We start from the raw sequence: 20,396 nt of genomic DNA on the forward strand, positions 1-20,396 counted from the left end.
AAAATAAGAAAAAAATATGCACACATATCTGGCCATGCAAAGAAAAACAGAGAACAGCCACCTAAAATCCTATGTTGGCCTTCAGAATTACAGCGCTAAGACTGAGACGCCTAAAACACCATTTATATGCAAGTCACTTTACTTTCTATTTACTTCATTCTCTCTACTACCTCATTCTCATGTAAGTAAGTGGAAACATGTTCTTAAATACAACATCTGTAGCTGAAGAGGTTCCCACCTCCAATATGCATTGCTGAACACCAGTTCTTTCCTCCTGTTTCCTAACGTACCAATACGGCCATTTGCGGGATCTTGCTGTAAAGGAGTGTGATCTAGGCTGAAACATCCCCCTCACATCAAATGACGAGACTGGGGGTTTCCGAGTGTTCTACACTTTGAAACAAAATGATAGATTGGTTTACACAACACTGCATAGGGAAGCTAAAGGGGAAAAAGCATAAATCACACAAGCAAATGAAAGCAGGTGCAACTGTGCCATCATTTAAGCCAGCATTCATTTGGCATAAAGAAGTACAGAAGCAGACCCACAAGAGCTTTCTAGGCAAACATCACGTCTGTGAAAAAGCTCTGTTCTGCTTGAAATACTTACGCATCTCAGCTGACATTCAGAGATTCTAACAAATTCCATTTTTTAAAAAGTAACATAGGAACACCTTCCTCCCCAACAGACACAAAGCTTCAGGCCTTAAAATTGCTAAGTGAAAAATGTGTAACCAAGTGTGACCAAGACAGTATTGCTTTTTGAAGACTGAAGAAAGCCTTCAATAATGTCTGACAAAGAGTTACTGCACCCTCAGTAATTGTGTCTTTGCACTAATATTTGGTAATAGCTATGTTGAAAACAAATTTGTTCTCAAAAGGGAAGAGTCAAGCTGTAAAATAGAAGGGTGAGAGCGAGAAGAAACCATGCAGGATAATAGTAGGGTGCCAAAGGAAGACAGAAATGCCATGAGAAAACAAGGGAAGTGAAAAAGGGTACAAGACCAATGCAGCATATTAAAAGGGAAGTAGATTTTTTTTTCCCCCCCAAGTAACGGTAAAGTGGACATAACGACACTGAACAAACAACTGCTAGAAGTTCAACTCATATTCCTGTGCCTTATGTAACTATTGAGCTTTAAGTAAATCTCTTATTTTGAAAAAAAAAAGAAACACTGTTAATTGACTATCATCTAAACTAACCATTTTGTCCAGAGGAAATTTTTTTTTTACAGAAAATGAGTACAATGCACTTTGGTGTAGATTCAAATTCATACATAGCTTGTAAGTCTGCTACATACTGCCAGGTAAGAACAGGATTTGCCTTTAAGACAAAGGTGGGTTATGTGACACCTACTGCCGCAACGTGCTTGAGACTGTGGTCACTGGGATGAGAAGCACTTGGGTGGAAGTCGGCAGGTGGGCCCAAAGTTGGATCACTGCTCCTTCGTACTAGAAGCGGTGTGCCTAAGAGACAAAATAAAAGAGCAACAGTTCAAGGGGGCTATAGGAACATAAGGAAAAATTTTATGTGATTTAACTAAGCAAGGTGTACAGCACTTAAATATACATTTAGCTGTGGCAATATCCACCCAGAACAGTACTTGATATGATGGGTTTGTGCCATTTAGTACTTACTAAGCTAAAGAAATGAGAACATTTTAAGCTGTTACATAGACAAACCAGAGAAAAAGGCACCTTGCTCAAGAAAAATAAAGGAGCTGTTACATGTATCTGTGACCACATGTACCATAAAGTTCTGATAGGGAAATCATATGCTCGATCTAAGGAATAACTGCGAACACAGGAAGAACTCAGCTGCTTACAACTGGGACTGTATCTTTAACTAAACCAGAATATGGTCTAAAGCCTTCCACTCCACATTAAGTGCAGTTCTCATTGTATTGTTCTCCATTAACCCACCAAACTGGGATCTCACAATCTCATTTTCAACTATTCCTTACTTTCTCTTGGTGTATGTCTAAAAGCCATGCTGAGGAACTGCTTGCCTCTCCCACACAAATTATACAGGCTCACATTTAACCTGTACAGAAGGTCACTTCGAATACGATGGTGTGCCCATACACACACACAGTCACTAATTTCATCTCCATAAGCTCACAAGATGCAACAGTCCATCACCACTACCTCTGTGCCATCTCAACCTGAGGCATATAAAGGACGGATCAGGCACAGGTTTTTGGGTACAGAGGCAGCTGAAGAATGGATAACTCTCTACATTAACTTAATTTAGTATCTAACATGTCTTGGGCTGGCTCTACAGAGACAGCGGAAAAGAAGAGTAGAGGGGAAAGAGGTTTTATTCACAGTACATCTACCTCCCACTACCGACTGTCAGGATTCCCAGGGAACAGGTGCAGGCAGTTGCAATTGTTCTAGAGAAGCTGTAGATTCAACAGCTTCCTCTTTCAGGAATCTCTAATCACACTCACCAACTATTCATGTCTGTTCACATGTTGTCTGGGAATAACCTCAACGACCAGCTGCTTCTAGCGACACTACCACCCAGTTAGAAGAATACGCTATAAAATGCTTGTTGCAAAACTTCCATGTGGGGCAAGAGGAAAAACATCTTTAGTAACACAAGAAAGGAACTTCTCACACTATCCAAAATGAAGTTAAACAAAAATAATTCTTTCCAAGTCTTTCCAAAATTTATTCATTGGCAAACAAAAAAAAATGAAGAGAGCATTGGTCTAAGAGAATAATTTTTCAAATGTTGCAAGTGAGTGAAAATAAGATTCTAACTGACAGTTATAATATTAATTATAGTACTGATGGCAGCTATAATCACTAGATCTATAATAGGAGCTTGAATGTGCAATAGTTTCCTCATTAGAGGATTGCTAACAAAGCTGGAGTGACTGTACCCATTCACTCTCAGCACAACTTTGTAATTATAGCTGGAATAAATATCAGCACCTGATGCTGAGGAACAACCAGAGAATCCAATGCTCTTACCCCTCCCTCACAGTGAGCCACAGTTTTTATAGGTAACTCACCCCCTCTATCTCCACTTACACAGGAAATCAGTAATAAGAGCCAAAGAAAGACTTAAATTTCTGTTCTGCCATTCAGGGAATGCTCAAAAATCAAAAGGTGAATATCGTTGTTTGTTTCAAGTGATTTATCATCTTGATACCAAGAGCTATGTGTATTTTTACAAGCAGATCCTGAAGAAAGGGATTGATGACCAAATTTATCCATTCAGTGCACTTTTCCAAAGGCATCAGTAGGTCAAAAGGAAACAACTCTCCCCACTCAAATATTCCTACTCTTCACATGGTGCTGAAGAGAATTATTTTCCTCCCTCTAAGTACATTTGATAAGAAGGTGTATAAAATTTAAAGCCAAAGATTTGTGGATTTTTAAGTTACTCCCCTCTTTGAGATAAAAACTCGTTCCTTACAACATGTTTTCCCATGTAGGACCAAAATGTTTCTGGTGAACTGTACCCTATTTTCAGTCTCCCTTCAATACAACAGCTTGAAAACAGATGCTGAGACACTTTTGTATGATTCAGCATAATTTAGTCTCCAACTCCTTTTGACAGAAATACAAACAGTAGAGAGAAATGCTCTGGCTGAAATAACAGAGAGCCCTTTGCAGTCATACTTTTACTCTGTAGAACTTTCAGAACTCAATAAAAGCCATATTCCTAATTCAAAGTAAAACACACTGTTGCCTATGCTCTTGAAAGCCATCATCCAGGCCCTTTTCTCATTTCTGTCCTCCTTTTTCCACCGTGAGAAATTATCAGTAACACAAAGAGGGTAAAAATTCCTCACCGTCAACCAAAAAGGACAAAGACAGGGTGTGGAAGTAACGAACACTAAAATTGCTTATATCAAGCTCATTCTTTTTCCCAAATGCAACACTGAAATTAGATCTCCCCCTTTCCTGACCTGTCCTTTACAACCAACTCCTCATTTCTCTCATTCCTCTCATTGAGAGAAAGATGAAGTCTCCCATCACTGTGATTCGCATTTGTTCCAGGGTCTCCCGGCTTCTGCAGCAGCTAAAAGACGATGTCTCCTGAATCGGTCCTTTTACACAATGCTTCTATAGCAAGTGATACGAGACCACACTTCCGTACTTCTGTCTGCTGCTTGCATTGACTGCTGCAAGGTGCCGGTTTTACCACATCCCACCTTGAACTCTGAAGAACCATAGAATCGTTAAAGTTGGAAACAACCTCAAAGATCAATATGACAGGTAGGTAGGTGTCACATTGGCAAGCTTCCAGTCACCTACGACCTCCTCTGTTAATCAGAACTACTGATAAAGGACAGAATGGCTTGGCAAGGTTCTCCACCAGCTCCCTCGGTACTATCCGGTGGATCCCATCTGTTCCCATAGACTTGTGAACATCCAGGTTGCGTAGCAGGTCATTAACTGCTTGCTGCTCCCTGTGTCCTGTCTTCTAAACCAGGGGGCCAAATGCCCTGGGGATAACTGCTGGCTACTAAAGACAGAGGCAAAGAAGGCATTAAGCACCTCAGCCTTTTCTTCATCCGCGGTGGCGATGTTCCTCCTCTCCAAATCCATTAAAGAATGGAGATTCTCCTTGGCTCTCTTTTTGTTGTTAATGTATTTGTAAAAACATTTTCTGTTATCTCTTACAACAGTGGCCAGATCAAGTTCTAACTGGATTTCTGCCTTTCAGATTTTCTCTATGCATGGAGGCCTCTTTTCATTTGCCTTGTGCCACCATAATCCAGAGAAACTCAAGCGAAATGACGTTACCCAAATTTACAGCTGTCTGAACTCACAAAAAAACAGTCTGCAGGAACAGCAGGATTATAAAGAATATTGTTTTCCCATTTGGGAAGACGCCCTTGCAGTTGTGTGCCTTTTTGTTTTTTATTCCTGCAAGTTTTTACTTATTGCCATGGGGTTATGAAAATTATGGCGCTTGTCTAGTACGTTTCTCTCCCTGCTTACATAAAAAACAACTGGACTCTTCAACCATTGTCTGCAAAGCTTTCCCTTTTCTCCCAAATTGTTATAAATTTTAGGGTCCTACAAATAATTTTCTTGTTTAAGAAAAAACTAGAGGCTATTTTATTGATGCTTTTAAATATACTTACTGACACACAATATCATTTCTTGTACAGAGATACCACAAGTTGCAACATCTCTGTGAACCAAGACTGTGGCAATCTTTAGTTAAAATTATTCACCGCAGTCCCTCTGACCCTCATTGTTTTACATGCACAAACCACAAAGACACTGCAGCATGAAAACAATTTTTGCTAGACAAAAGTAAATGGAATCAAAATGCCCTCTCTAATAGAGGAAAACAAATGGCACGCAGGAAGACCAGATGAAAGGTTTGAGAAGAAGCATACTCCCCCTCTTTGTGGAGAGAATCCTTTATGCTCTTTCAGAACAGCAATTCTCTGCGGCTCCCCAAGCTAACCATCTCTCCTCCACCTCCTCTCATCTCTTCTGCAGCTCAGGCTGCTCCCTGCCATAAGAACACTCTCCCTGTCACTCAGCGCCTCCCAGACTGTGCTTCTCCCAGAGGCTCCTTTCTTTTTTCAGCCTCTCCCGGTCTCTTTTGCACTGCACACACAGGACTCTTGAAAGCCAAGCACGCTCTCTTCCACTCTGGAAGGGAGAAACCTCAAATCCCAGTGCCCAGGACTCAACCTGACTCGGGAGTCAGCCCACGTCCATAATACATACAGATCTCCATGACATTTGAAGACACTCCTCATGATATTTTAAAAGTCATGGCAATCAGGGGAAGTCCCTGGTGTCTGGAAGAAGGGTAACATTGTCCCCATTTTTAAAAATGACCCTGGGAGCTACTGACCTGTCAGCCTCACCTCTTTGCCTGGGAAGATCATGGAACAGATCCTCCTAGAAGCCGGGCTAAAGCACATGGAGGACACAGAGGTGATTAGGGGCAGCCAGCATGGATTCACCAGGGGGAAGTCTTGTCTGACCAACCTAGTGGCTTTCTATTATGGGGTAACCACAGCAATGGACACAGGAAAACCAGTGGATGTGATCTATCGGGCTTCTGTAAAGCCTTTGACATGGTCCCCCACAACATCCTTCTCTCTAAATTCGAGAGATATGGATTTGATGGGTGGACTATTTGGTGGATAAGAAATTGGTTGGATGATTGCATTCAGAGAGTGGTGGTCAACAGCTTGATGTCCAAATGGAGATCCGTGACAAGTAGTGTCCCTCAGGTGTCCATACTGGGGCCAGTGCTGTTTAATATCTTCATCAATGATATTTACAGCAAGATCAAGCGCACACTCAGCAAATTTACAGATGACACCAAGCTGCAGGGTGCAGTTGCCACACCAAAAGGACGGAATGTAATCCAGAGGGACCTGGATAGGCTGGAGAAGTGGGCCTGCGAGAACCTCATGAGGTTAAACAAGGCCGAGCGCAAGGTCCTAATACCTGGGTCAGGGCAATCCACGATTTCAATACAGGATGGGGGATGATGTGATTAAGAGCAGCCCTGCAGAGAAGGACTTGGATTTGCTGATTGATGAGAAGCTCAACATGAGTCAGCCATGTGTGCTCACAGCCCAGAAGATCAACCATATCCTGGGCTGCATCAAAAGAAGCGTGGCCAGCAGGTCAAGAGAAATGATTCTGCCCCTCTACTCTGCTCTTGTGAGACCTCACCTGGAGTACTGTGTCCAGTTCTGGAATCCTCAACATAAGAAGGATATGCAACTTCTGAAACAGGTCCATAGGAAGGCCACAAAGCATCTCCCATATGAGGACACACTGAGAGTTGGGGCTGTTCAGCCTGGAGAAGAGAAGGATCCGGGGTGATCTTATAATGGCTTTCCAGTACCTGAAGGGGGCCTACAAGATAGATGGGGAGGGACTTTTTACAAAGGCATATAATGATAGGATGAGGGGGAAGGGCTACAAATTGGAGAGGTGAAGATTTAGACTAGACATAAGGAAGAAATTTTTCCACAATGAGGGTGGTGAGGCACTGGCTCAGATTGCCCAGGGAAGCTGTGGCTGCTCCATCCCTGGAGGTTTTCAAGGCCAGGCTGGATGGGGCCTTGAGTGGCCCGATTTAGTGGGAGAGTGTCCCTGCCCATAGCACAGGGATTGGAACTGGATGATCTTTAAGATCCCTTCCAACCCAAACCATTCTATGATTTTATGATCTCTAATTTGTTCATCACTGTCTTCCTTAGACAGGGATAAATGTAATGAAAAACCATCACTGATACCATTTAGTACAGACATACTGTACACAGTTACACACATTTACTGAAAGGATTCTGTTATCCGTTTTCTTCTACCAGAAAATGGAATGCTGCCTTTTTCCTTACTGCTTTTCGTTTGCCATGCTGTGTCTCCATGTTATTCTACTCCTGCTACAGCATTTGTGCTGAACATTTATAATGAACAGATTAAGCTCAAGACGAAAACTCATCTTTTCCCTGAATGATGAGACACAGAAAAACTCTTTTCTGTGTACCAAGGTGATCATACAGACACATTATTTACAAGCACTACTGTTCTGTGCCAAAGTAGCACTTTGTATTTTAGCTTAGGAATTCAGTTTAAAAAAATAGTCATTTTCTTGCTGAACCGCGTCAGTATTTTACAGACAATGGAAGTTCAAACACATGCCCATGACTAAAATTTTTCTCGTGATGACAGCTTTTAACCTCAATCACTTCAGGGTGTATGTCTTCCTTCTTTCAAAACCTGTCCAGAGTACTCTCTATTATGGTACCATAGCACCTGTTCAACACACGTGGACGGCTCAGCCCTACTCACAATTCTCATCAGTTTTGTCAGCGAGTGTCTAAGTCTCGCGGTTTTCCTTTCTTTAAACTAAAGCGTACAGCATTTCCTTTAAGCCACGTAGATCGATCTTTTCCTTTTGCTAGAATCACCCTCAAAAATTAGTATCTACACAGATTCACGGTTAACAGTATATTTTCCCTGAACTTTTATGTTTTGGAAATATTTTTTTTAAACTGCAAATATGGTTGAAACAAGCATATGGTAGAAACCACACTTAGATTTAAATTGGTTGCATTAGAAAGAAGAAAAACACAAGAGAAGTTCTGCCATTTGTGCACAATTAAAAACCGAAAACTTGTATCAACACAATGGCAAAAGAAACATCTCCATGCCAGCTGTAATCTTTTTTTTTTTAATTCCACCAGAAAGCTGTACACAGGCATTAATGCTTACCCTGAATTGGAGTGTGCTCTGCCTCACATCTTTTGGTAGATCAAAAATCAGCTTCTGAGGTTATGAGGGGCTGATTAACAAGAAGCAATGGGCTTAAGAACACTATGCAACCTCAGGTAAATAATGTGAGGTTTGCAGTTCAGGATTCGAATGCAGTCAGGGAACTTTGGAGCTCCAACTGTTCCCCTTGGGGTTCCACTAAATTCATCAGGGTCTCTAGGCTCCAAGTTCTGATATCAAATTTGATGCCTAAATTCACACAGCTGAGAATCACTCAGGGTGACCATTAACACAAAAAAGGATTATTCCAACCGTTAATTTTGCTCTTTCGCTCTTAAGCCTCCTTGCTCTGAAAAGAACAATTCACTTCCAGGCTAAAATCCTTTTATTCCTTGGGATTTAGTTTGCGGGTTGCTGTTACAGCGCCAAATTCAGGAAAATTCTAAGACAACCAGGGTTTATCACCCACGAGCATTTTCACAAGGCTGTCTACAGCGCTGCCAAATTCTGTACTAATAACTGATTCAAGCAATTGGGGGGAAACATTGATAGGACCTTTTAGTAAGACGACGGATAAGGCACGTAGGAAAGACAAGCACGTATTGCCACTGCATCAGGGGCAACTAAATATTATGAGGTTGGTTGGTTTGTTTTTCCAGGTAACACAGAAGAACTATTTTAGGGAACAAAAGTTATACTTGGACAAAATGCCGTAAGTGGGTAGAAACAGATTTACAATAGATCACCTGCACAGTTAAAGTCATAATTTTAAATTCTGGTCCTGCTTATAAAAATGCTGACTATGATGGGGAAAAAGCCGTCCATCAAGCATGTATCAAACTGTCAACTGTTAAAGGCCGTACCAATGACAATTACTCTGCTGTTTGCTTCCAAGTTACACTTGCCTGGACAGACAGTTTATTTTCTCAGCTGCAAATTCCTTAAAGTATTTTTTTTTGAGCTCCTTCTGAGCAAACCACAACAAAATTTCAAGTCTGAGTAGAAGCAAAACACAATAAATATTATATGCATACACACAATTGTGAAACTGCACTTCAGCATAGATGGTTCTAGGATGGAAGATCTCTGAACAGACACATAAAAACAACCACCTTTTAAACCAAAAAGTCAGAATGGCTTTTAAACTGTTCCTATCATGAAATAGTTCAGGCACCGGAAACAAAGTACTGCAAGCAGGGTATTAATTTATATTTAAATGTAGGAAAGGTCATCAATATATGCCTATTTTTCTTTTTATCAGAGAAATTTCAAGTTAACAGGCATGCAGAGAGTTCTGCCAGTCAGCACTTTTTGAGAGCACTGAGCAATTAGTGTGGGTAAATTCGGTCACTGTCAGATTTATTGCTTACCACCACCTGAGGCACCATATAATGGTTCTGCCATGTACTTAAAATGTAGCTGACATTAGCTTGTATGTTCCCCCTTGTGATAGGGTTGTACCACTTCCTTTTTATTTATAAAATATGTAATGCTCTGCCGATGTGACTTTTATGTTTAAAGCTAACTCAAATTGCTCATAATAGCACCTATCAATACAATTTCAGATCTGCAGCTCTCTGTTCTTTCCAAAGTGCACACTGGGCTTTTTAAATTCCCATGGATACAAGATTAGATTAACGAACTAGGATGATGTAAAAGTTAAGACAATTGACTTAAATCTATAAACAGATGAAAATCCATTTTCAACAAGCTCTCTCTTTTACATATTAACGCAATGCAGAACAAAGTATTTCCTTGTCACTTGAAATCAGGTGTACTTTCCTTACAAAGAAAATTAAAAGCAATTGCCCACAAATAAAAACCAGTAGAGGCTTTAAACAGAAATTGTTTCGAGGCAGTGCCATAAATTTCAAAAGAATAGTTTTCTCTGATTGCATGTGCCATAACATATTAGGTTAGATTTCACTTACAAAGCATATGAACTATTCTCACAGTTTTATGATCAGAATGAAGTGTCTGGTGTTGCCATTGTCGAGATATTTGGTGCCTAACAAAACGACTACAGAATATTTACATTTACAGCTTTTGGAGTTTCAAAGACAAACATAAGAATCACCTACATACATTATTTCAGTAATAAAGTTAATATCGATCCCATTTTCAGGATCAAAATCCACACGCATATGAAAAGACCATCTCTGGTCTTAGGGCACTAGGTTATGTGCATATCCAGAGAAGATGGACAAGTAATGTCACAACTTCCTCCTTGTTTCAAAATTTCTCTCAGGAAAGTTTACAGCTGAAGGTCAGGAGCTCAGTTTGGATCTTAACCAGGTATTCTTTTCTTACACTTAAGGCCACAACACACATCAGTTCTAGAGTAATCCTGGGATCTTCACACTTGTATCGACACAGTGCTCATATTTTCAGCTCCTCAGGAGACAGACAGCAAATGCACAGAGTTACTGGAGTACTGGGAGGGCCATGACTGCTCCAAAGGCTTTTGGCTGGAGGTACTACATGGGCAGACGGAGACCAGGCAGAGGGAAAGGCGCTGCAGCTGGATCCTCTGGCACAAGGATTAATTGCCTCGCTCACAAGAAGGAGTTGTGGATTTCTTCCCCAGCCCAAGCTCTAGCAAAATGTGCAGTTCCTATCCTTGCTGGGTAGGCTGATTAGGAGGTTTTTTGAGAATCCACTGGCTGTTACCACCAAGAACCATCACTTTCCTCCACAGGCTTTCTCTTACTATTGTCCACATGAAAAAACTATGCGAATCATCCCATCCTCGTGCCCTCACTGAGTGATGCATAGCCTCCAACTCCCAGCTTCAGACGCAGCATTAAAAACTAGAGCAGCTTCAAACAGTTTTTTAAGTACTATTTGGGAAAAATAATAATTTATGCTATATTAGAATTTCTCAATAACCTCATGCAAAGTTTTTTTGTTTAGGAAGGTGAGTTTTTGGTTTGTTTGTTTTTGTTTTTTTTTAATGTAATCCCTTTCAAATGGCATTTGGATGTCAATGGAAACTAAACTTCAGACATACTTCAAAAAATCAGTCATCTTAGTCATCCAATGTGCTGGACACAGCAAACAGCATTCATTTCACTAAATAGACTGGGGTTTTTTTAGGCAGCATAATATCTGTAGTTACTGAATCTAAATCAATCATTTTAGGGTAATATATCCTATAAGATTATAAGACTAATAAATCTCAGACTCATGCACCTCATTTTTATTCACAGATTGAAAGGTGAAAATAAGCATTTCTTCTATTTCAATTCCCAGCCCATTTCTCAACTTCAAATGAATTATTTAATGATCTGTACTAGTTGAATAAACTGACAAAAAGAAAACATTCTGCACACCTGCAAAAGAGGCCACGCTGCCAAAAGCTGGTTTAGCACTTCAGCTAACATCAGTTACAGGTGCTTACGCACTTTTCCACAGTTCATTGGTTTAATTGTCTTTAAGGCTTTGGCAGCTGAACTGTACAACTTGAATATCACTTTGGCAGCATTTTATTGCTGGTAGTAATATATATTTTTTGAATGTTTTAATGATATTTCAAAGGAGTGTCACAAATTGCAACATAACTATAGGTTTTTGGTCATATTTAAATATGACCAGTGTTATATATATATCTGATCTAAATTAAGAATCTTTTCTGTTTTGACCTTCCCTTAAAAAATAAGTCCTGTTATCATTATTTTCTATTCTGGTCATGGTAAAGTAGTTTCAGTCTCAGATTTCAAACTTTCTCCTGCCAATTTTAAGACATTCAGATTAAAATAATGAAAACTCCTGAACTTGAAAGAAACTTTCTGGGAGGTTTCAAGGAATAATAAGAATGTAAGAGCGGCCACGCTGGGTTCACCTCACCCATTATCCTGCACTTAACAGTGGTAGCAAATACTGAGGGAGAGGGCAATACTGCAGAATGGTGTATCCTACCAGTTTGCAAAACATAATGCCTAAAAGACTGCCAAATCGGAGCTGCACTTAGACCACCACCTCTTATCAGTCACTGATGAGCCATCTCCTGTGAATTTGCCTAATTCTATTAGAACTCATTGATTTTTGGCTTGTAACACTGGATTACACCGTTTAGTTAAATGCTTAATGAAAATGTTAGTTTAGAGTTGTTCTGCTTTGTAATCTGTTAAACGAAAGTTTTGATCAAGACTCATAGCTTTTCTGTGGTGAGGGAACTTAATAATCATTCCCTACCATTTAAAATGGCAAGATGAATATTTCTATAGGAAAGTTAAGAAAAGACTCAGCTACTGAGGGTCATTTGTCCCTTTCTGTGGGAGGATTAAGAAGAGATGGCCAAAACACTCTCTAGGACTGATCTTTCTAGTGAGCATACTACATCCTTCTTTCACTTAATGTCTACAGTAAACAGACTCCCTCTTACTAAGTAATGAGTTACAAAGAGAGCAAAACACAGATCAACAGGCAGTGTGTCTATGGGAAAATCGTGTAACATATTGGGAGGGAGGTGCATCTTTTGCCAACGACGTTCAGGAGTAGTAAATACACAACTCTCCATGTTACTTGGCTGAGATTCTCAATATCTGTTGTGAGAAACAGTCAAAATATGAAGCAACACTTCAAACTAAAGAGATAAAAAAAATTAACTATCAGCTAAGGCTCCTGAAAGGGTAAATTAAATAGAAAGCAATGAGAAAGAACTACATGGCAAACCAACTGAATCATTTAACTGTTACGTGTAACTTCTCTAATGATGACTTTCATAAAGATGGATTCATTTGTCATCGTACACTGAATGTGTTGATATGGAAGCAAAGAGTAAATAATCATTAGCAAACAAACATGGCAAAAAAATTGGCCAAGCTTACCCTTCAGCTTATCTAGCACTGGAATCTGTTGATAGAGACTGCAGTAGAGCCTTCCTTCTTACTAAAGCCTTTCAAAATCTTTCATTGCAAGTATCTGGCTTACTAAGGGTATTCATCTGGGTTTTTTTAAGAGGTACTACCTTTGAAGCCTGCCATGCATCATTACAATATACTCACAAAAGCAGCAACATCACAGAATTAGTAAAATAGACAAAAGTCTTAGGAAAAAACTGACACCAAATAAAGTATGTCAAAAAGCAGTGCAGATTTTTTTAATAGGATTTCCTTCATCATTCTAAGTCCCACCCATCATCATCCCCCAAAACTTTCCCAGAGGCAATAAAAGGCTGGAAATGAACATCACCACTGCAGGAAAAGATGTAACTTGTGATGGCAAAATATTTTTCTCCCTATTTAACATATTTTCATAGGGATATCCCCTTGTCCCAGCGTAAAGGCAGGTAAAATCAAGTGCAAAAGGAACAGAGACAAGGGGAATAATTAATGAGAATCTATCTTTGGGGAAATCAGAGGCAGATACTATGCACATGAATTTATTACCTACGCTACTAGTCAGTCCTAGGGTACAGGGAAAGGAAGGAACGACTGGCTTGTTTTCTAAACGGGCAACCCAGAGGCAGAGAAACATGTGAACTTATTTTTTAAAATATATCTTTACAGAAAGCATTGCTGTATTCTTCTGCCACAATACAAAGATAAACTTTAGCTATGCTGGTGCAAAGCTCATTTCCATGAATCAAGGACAACCAAATAATATCAAGCTTAAGTCATGAGGTCAAAATATACCAAGCCTGCATTCTGACTGAAATGAGAAGTTATCTTCAAACCTTTAGCTTGCCTGAGAACAGAAACCATCTGTTTTAGGAACACAAGTAGACTTTAATTGATCATCACAATTCTTTAAAACCAGATTAAACTGAATGCTGCAGAGGAGAAAAATCTATCAAGTACAGTGTCATAGCTCACAACAGCTATGACAAACAGCACAGAATAACGTTTGATATCACTACTATGAGAGCAGCCTTCTGGTACAGAGAAAGAGAATAAAGTCATATTTGCTTAAAGAAATACGTAGTATTGCCTCAAACCACAGAAGGCAATATGTGCTTTTATAATGCATTTCTTTTGAAACTTTCCCATTTTAAAATGTTAACATCCCCTGAATCATACAGGAGAAAATGATATGCATGTGGTACCCTCACTGTACTGACAAACATCAGAATGCTCAGCCAATAAACTGACACTGCAAGATTAAGATGAACACGATAGCTTTCACGTAAGAAAAAGTGTCTTTCTGACTTAGTCTGACACAGCATGTATGCTGTATACAAGCATCAGCAACACTGTTTATCAAATGAAGAGTTTCAGTTCATATCTGTTTTCATAATTTAAAAAAAACCCACATAATCATGCGGCTTCCTCTGTATTTAAAAATACGCTGTCTGCATATCCACAGTATCTCAAAAGCAGCTTGAAAGAGGACTAACCAAATATATGCCGTTTCAAAAGCCCCTAAGCCTACTTACAATACTTGCACTTCAAAGCAGACAAGAAAGAAAAGGAATTCTTTCCAAGCTCTGAAGTCTGAGCACAGAAAGAGACAACATCCGTACCCTGGAGGTAACCATCTCAGCCCCGTCAGGCCTATCAAGGGAGAAACTTCCAAAGGCTCCTGGAATAAACCTTGCCTTCAGTTCCCTCGGACTTCAAACTAAGACACTGTCAATGCAAGCATCTCTGTTGACTGGCTTTAGCAACCTGAACACACAAGGCCATTCAAACTAAATGGGTGTTTTGAACAACCCCACAAAGCACGATTTAAACTAGAGCAAGTCCCAACACACAGGATTATATTAAACCGATTAAGTACACCCTCTATCTGAAGGCCATGAAACACCTCCAAGGAAATTCCATAGAAGTGCAAGTTAGCTTTCCCAAATGTTCAAAAGACAGTGCCTCAACACCAACAACGCAGCAAAATGTAAAATCAGAAGTTCCTAGGCTATACTGTCACTATCCTGTACCAGACTTACTGAGGGCTGGAGCATTCCCAGGTAGCAGTCCCTGTTTTCAGGAAACAAATGTCCATTGTGAAGACAAAACATAAAATGTCTAAAAATTAAAGAACTGACTGTTCAAAAGTACAAGTCCCTCGACACAGCTTGAAATTCAACTCTTATTGCCATTCATGGGCTTATTTTAGGAGAGAAACTGTGATCAACCATTCCAACCACCATTTGTACCCAAGCTTTCCACTTGCCTACAACACTGATCGGGGGGCATGTGTATGTGTATGCATGTATATAGCAGAGAAGGAAAATTTGCTCTCAGAGATTTTTTTTTTTTAAATAAAGCAAAGGCATGCAAATTTTGAAATACCAAAAAAGTCCTTTCTGCGAGAAAAGCAAGACACTTAACATACTTTGCAGTGAAGCTTCCAAAGGGAGCAGTTAAACTCCTGTAGTTTACAAGACAATTTTATAACCTGCTAACAGTAACTGTTATAAGCAATTATTTCTTTATCTAGCCTCAATTTTAACTAAATGCTAATAAAGGTATAAATTCATTAAAAAGCTAAATTTTATTGTAATAGCCAACAATCAAAGTGACCTAATTGTATCTGCTTCCCATAATGCCTGTACACAGAGAACAGCTTCAGGAATCTTCAACCTAATTCCCAAAGAAAGGGATAAAGAAGAAAACATAATTACAACAACAAAAAAACACCATCAGAGATATCTACACTCACTTCACTTTTTCCTCCCCCTACCTTAGTATTCAGAAGTGACAAATATCACCGAATACTGTCTGTCTTCCCCCAGGCAAAATCATGACTCCTTAATGCCAAGGAGAGGAGCAAAAGAAAAGCAACAACTAAGTTTGTGTGCACTCAACCAAGCAGTGGGACAAGAGGAAATGGCCTTAAGTTGCATCAGACGAAGTTTAGATTGGATATAAGGAAATGGTTGTCAAACACGGGCACAGGCTGCCCGGGGAAGTGGTGAAGTCACTGTCCCTGGAGTTATTTAAAGGTGTGTGGATGTGGTGCTTAGGGACATGGTGTAGTGGTGCAGCTGGCAGTGTTAGGTTAAAGGTTGAACTTTACGATTTTAAAGGTCTTTTCCAAATTACACAATTCTGTGATTCTATAAAATGGATCCTCCATAAATAAATTCGTAAAAAAACCCAAAAACAAAACCAAAAAACCCTGACATCACAAAAAAACTCACCCTGAAAAGCTAAACCTCCCAATACTCCTTTCCTTTTCCACTACCTACCATGCCAGGGAAACCACTGGAAAAGAAGACTAAACTACTGGGTGCAAAAGAAAACCAGAATCATAGAATCACTAGATTGGAAAGGACCCACTGGATCATCGAGTCCAACCATTCCTATCAATCACTAAGTGCCAGTAGTGCACTTAGAGGTGCACAGCAAATGACAAGATGGCTTCTGAAGGCCAACAGAACTACACACATCAACAACTTGGACAGTTTGGCTCGTTTAGTAGAAAAGCCTTTTAAGAAACTGAAAACGCTCCTACTAAAACCAATGCACTTGTGCTGGCACCTTGCATACTTGAAAAGTTATGACACAGTAGTGCTTTTAAAAAAACACAGAACATTTCTGAAGTGATGATGCCTCATATGCTGTGGGAACAGCTACTTAGCAGCTGGAGCTAATGACCACCCAGAGCACTGCTTATAGCGTAGTGGTCTGTGAAGAAGCACATTTACATGGACATGAGCCTAGCAATATTCTGCAGGCCACTGCTTAAAATATCATCGAATCACAGAATGGTTTGGGTTGGAAGGGACCTTAAAGATCATCCAGTTCCAGCCCCGCTGCCATGGGCAGGGATGCCTCCCGCTAGATCAGGCTGCTCAGAGACCCATCCAGCCGGGCCTTGAATAACTCCAGGGATGGGGCTTCCGTGTCTTCACTGAGCAACCTGTGCCAGTGCCTCACCACCCTCACAGTAAAAAAAAAAATAAAAAAATTCATCCCACTACCTAACATAAATATTCCCTCTTTCAGCTTAAAACCATTCTCCCTCATTCTATCACTGCACTCCCTGATGAAGGGCCCCTCCCCAGCTTTTCTGTAGCCCCTTTAAGTACTGGAAGGCTGCTATAAGGTCTCCCTGGGACCCTCTCTCCCCTAGGATAAGTAACTCCATCTCTCTCAGCCTGTTCTCACAGAGGAGGTGCCCCAGTCCTGTAATCATTTTCCTGTAATCATCATCTCCTCTGGATTCGCTCTAACAGATCCGTGTCCTTCTATGCTGAGGACTCTTCCTTTTATCATGGATGCACCAGTTTCATGAGAACATTATTACTGGTAGCTAATCAGTTATTTGAAAAAGACTTGTTAAAAACCTTTAGTCCGAAGTTGGTAAACATCTAAACCAAAACATTTTGAAAATATTTCAGAAAGTTCACATCAATTTACGCACAGCCCATTAGCTGATATCATAAAGTCATGTTTTACCACTCTACATTGCTCGTTCACTTTTAATAAATCCAACAATAAAGATGTATGCATTCAAAACCCTCAAACTATTATCTAGAACCCCTCAGACAGGACTCCTTGCACATACTGTTAGTATCTCTAATATATATAACCTTATCGATCACGGGCTCTCTAAAGATGTTAACACACCACGCAAGAATGTCAACTGCTACCGCAGCGAAGCTGTCTTTAAGATGAGAGAATGACTGTTTAATCATACATCGGCAACAAAGCAGCAGTTTTGACCAGGGAAGAAGGGCAATCAGTCAATAAGGTCTGCAAAAGTAAGTGCCTGCTCTGCAAAGTCTCAGATCCCAGGTCTGGTCAAAAAGAAACATTAAGACATAACATATGCAACCAACCAACCAACACACACGTTCAAGACCAATGCCAACAGAAACCAGTGCTAGTTAACCCAGTAATTACTCTACTACCTATGTGCAAGGCTCTCCAAATGTTTCCTCATTCCAAACCCTCATTAGCTTACTAACTGTTGCATCAATTAATGCATTTGCACACAGTTTGCCAAAAATCCAACATAATACATAAATGATCAACAATGACTAGACAAAATATATTCGATTAGAAAGCAAAACTCACCATCTGTGAGTAATAAAGAAAATGTTTCTTAAACAACTTTGATATACCAATTTTAAGGAAATATTATAGCATCAGTATTTATCCATTTGAAATAATTTTTTTGATTATGTGAGCTCAGACAAAAGGAGATGCAAGAACACTATGGACCAGAAACAACACATTAGAGAACTTCTAATCCCAGAAAGCATCAAGGTCTTATGGAAACATGGGAAAACAACTAATTGTCAGTCATAGTCTTGCTCCAATGAAATGACTATGTTTAGTCTTCTAAGGGTGCAGTTCAAAAATGAAGGTTAACATACAAGAGTCTTTATGGCAGGCAGGAGAAGGGCTGTGGAGTCAGACAGCCAGAAGACCATCTCTGACACAGAATTTTTAAACAACCTCTTTCACTGGGGTGTATGTTACCTTACGTTTACCATGGGCTAAAACCATACAGCTAAGAAGTATTCAACAAAATGTGATCTCATTGTTTATTGTAAGGTTTTGTCTATCCACAATTTTAGACCTAAGAAATAGGTAAGAAATGACAATGAAGAATTTACAATATTTGGGGTTAGAGATGTTGTAACTCCCCTCCACTCAATTTTTCAAATGTAAATCGGCTATTCGGCCATTTAGTTTCCTTTATCATTCTTTGCCAACTGCTGTAATATCCACATCACAAGTGTACTCTGGGAAATTACGCTCACAAGCAACAGCCTTGCAAGACAAGCTTTCTCTGCTGCCAGTTCAGCAGAGAAATATCAAAAGCAAGAGATCATTTTCACAGAAAGGGTCATTGGGCACTGGAACATGCTGCCCAGGGAGGGGGTTGAGTCACCCTCCCTGGAGGTGTTTAAGGCACGGGTGGATGAGGTGCTAAGGGGCATGGTTTAGTGATTGATGGGAATGGTTGGATTCAATGATCCAGTGGGTCTCTTCCAACCTGGTTATTCTATGATTCTATGATTTCTTCACCATTTCAAACTGGTATTAGACTAAGTATGACATATGATTAACTTAACTGGATAAAATACACAACTGATAAAAAAAAGAAAAACAACTTCGAAGGCAGCACCCTAATTGCCTTTCCTAAAACCTCTGCTGATTCTCTCATGTTGAATCAACAGCGTTTAATTTCACATGTCTACGAAACATCAAGCTCTAAGTACTCTCTGGGCAGATCACAAAAAGAGGCATTGTTTCTACGTAAAACCATGGATCTGCTTTCAAAGAATACAAAACATCCAACAGAAATTAACTGGCAAAATTGTTCCACAATCCTAAAATTTATATAACATATTCCCTGCATTTCAACCCCAAAGGCATTCTGCAAAGTACTCTGAAAGGTAAGCACATGGCAGTCCTGGCAGCAGCACTACCATGGAAAGCAACACATCTCACTATATATATATGTAATCACATCCTTGCTCCCTTTTTAGAATTATTATTACTTATTTCTGCTAGCAAGTGTAAGTCAACTCAATAATTGGCCAGGAAGCCAGAATACTGTAGTTCATGCATCAATGATATTGATGCAACCAAAGCATCTTTGTGTTTCTTCATTTACTTTTCAATTTGCCTCTGCTGTAAATAGGGACATAATTTAAGGTCTGGCGACTTGAACAGGAAAGATAAAGGCAAAAATATGAGTCTACAGAACTGTAATCCATGATGTAAAATACAGGAAAGAAAACAATTAAATTTCAGGGTGCAGACTGAGTTTATAGGACTGACAGAATCATTTACCTTGTAAAAGAAAACAATCTGTAAGAGAACCATTGAGACAAACAAATTCTATTTATGCTTTATATTTTAAGAAGCAAGTGCACGTTTTAACTTCAAATATATATTAGTATCGCACTGAAGGCTAACTAGAATCCTTATTGGCTGCTCTTCTCTTTATATTTCATCTCCTTTGCACTCAATAGTGGAAGGATTCCACATATCTTATGAAAATTTAACTACCTGGTAGCTCAAGAGCTCCAGCATTTAACTGGTTTATATAAAATTGTATGAGGTTGAAGTATTCTTTTCTTCAACCCTTTACTTATACACAACAGTATGCTAGATAGATCACTTTCAGTGATTTTAGTTTTAAATATGCTCAGAAGTATATGAAGAGCAATCTCCGCTTTATGAAACATGCTAAAATATGTTTACAGTGTTATTTAAAAACATACAATGAAGTGGCAAACCATTCAACTTTAACCACAAATGTTTCTA

General features: G+C 39.6%; 1 protein-coding gene across 2 annotated transcripts in view; it reads right to left on the bottom strand.

Moving 5' to 3' along the window:
* PARD3B (par-3 family cell polarity regulator beta) overlaps positions 1–20,396 on the bottom strand; it is a 429,894-nt gene that overhangs the window by 275,881 nt on the left and 133,617 nt on the right. Inside the window, exon 4 of one of the 2 annotated variants that reach the window (XM_069860945.1) lies at positions 1,358–1,467. In XM_069860945.1, the coding sequence (XP_069717046.1) occupies positions 1,358–1,467 (110 nt within the window). Of the gene's footprint in view, positions 1–1,357; positions 1,469–20,396 lie in introns of those variants that run through there. The other variant, XM_069860946.1, reaches the window with a different exon arrangement.

This window comes from Phaenicophaeus curvirostris, chromosome 7 (assembly GCF_032191515.1).
Source record: "Phaenicophaeus curvirostris isolate KB17595 chromosome 7, BPBGC_Pcur_1.0, whole genome shotgun sequence".
In the NCBI taxonomy this organism is placed as follows: domain Eukaryota; kingdom Metazoa; phylum Chordata; class Aves; order Cuculiformes; family Cuculidae; genus Phaenicophaeus; species Phaenicophaeus curvirostris.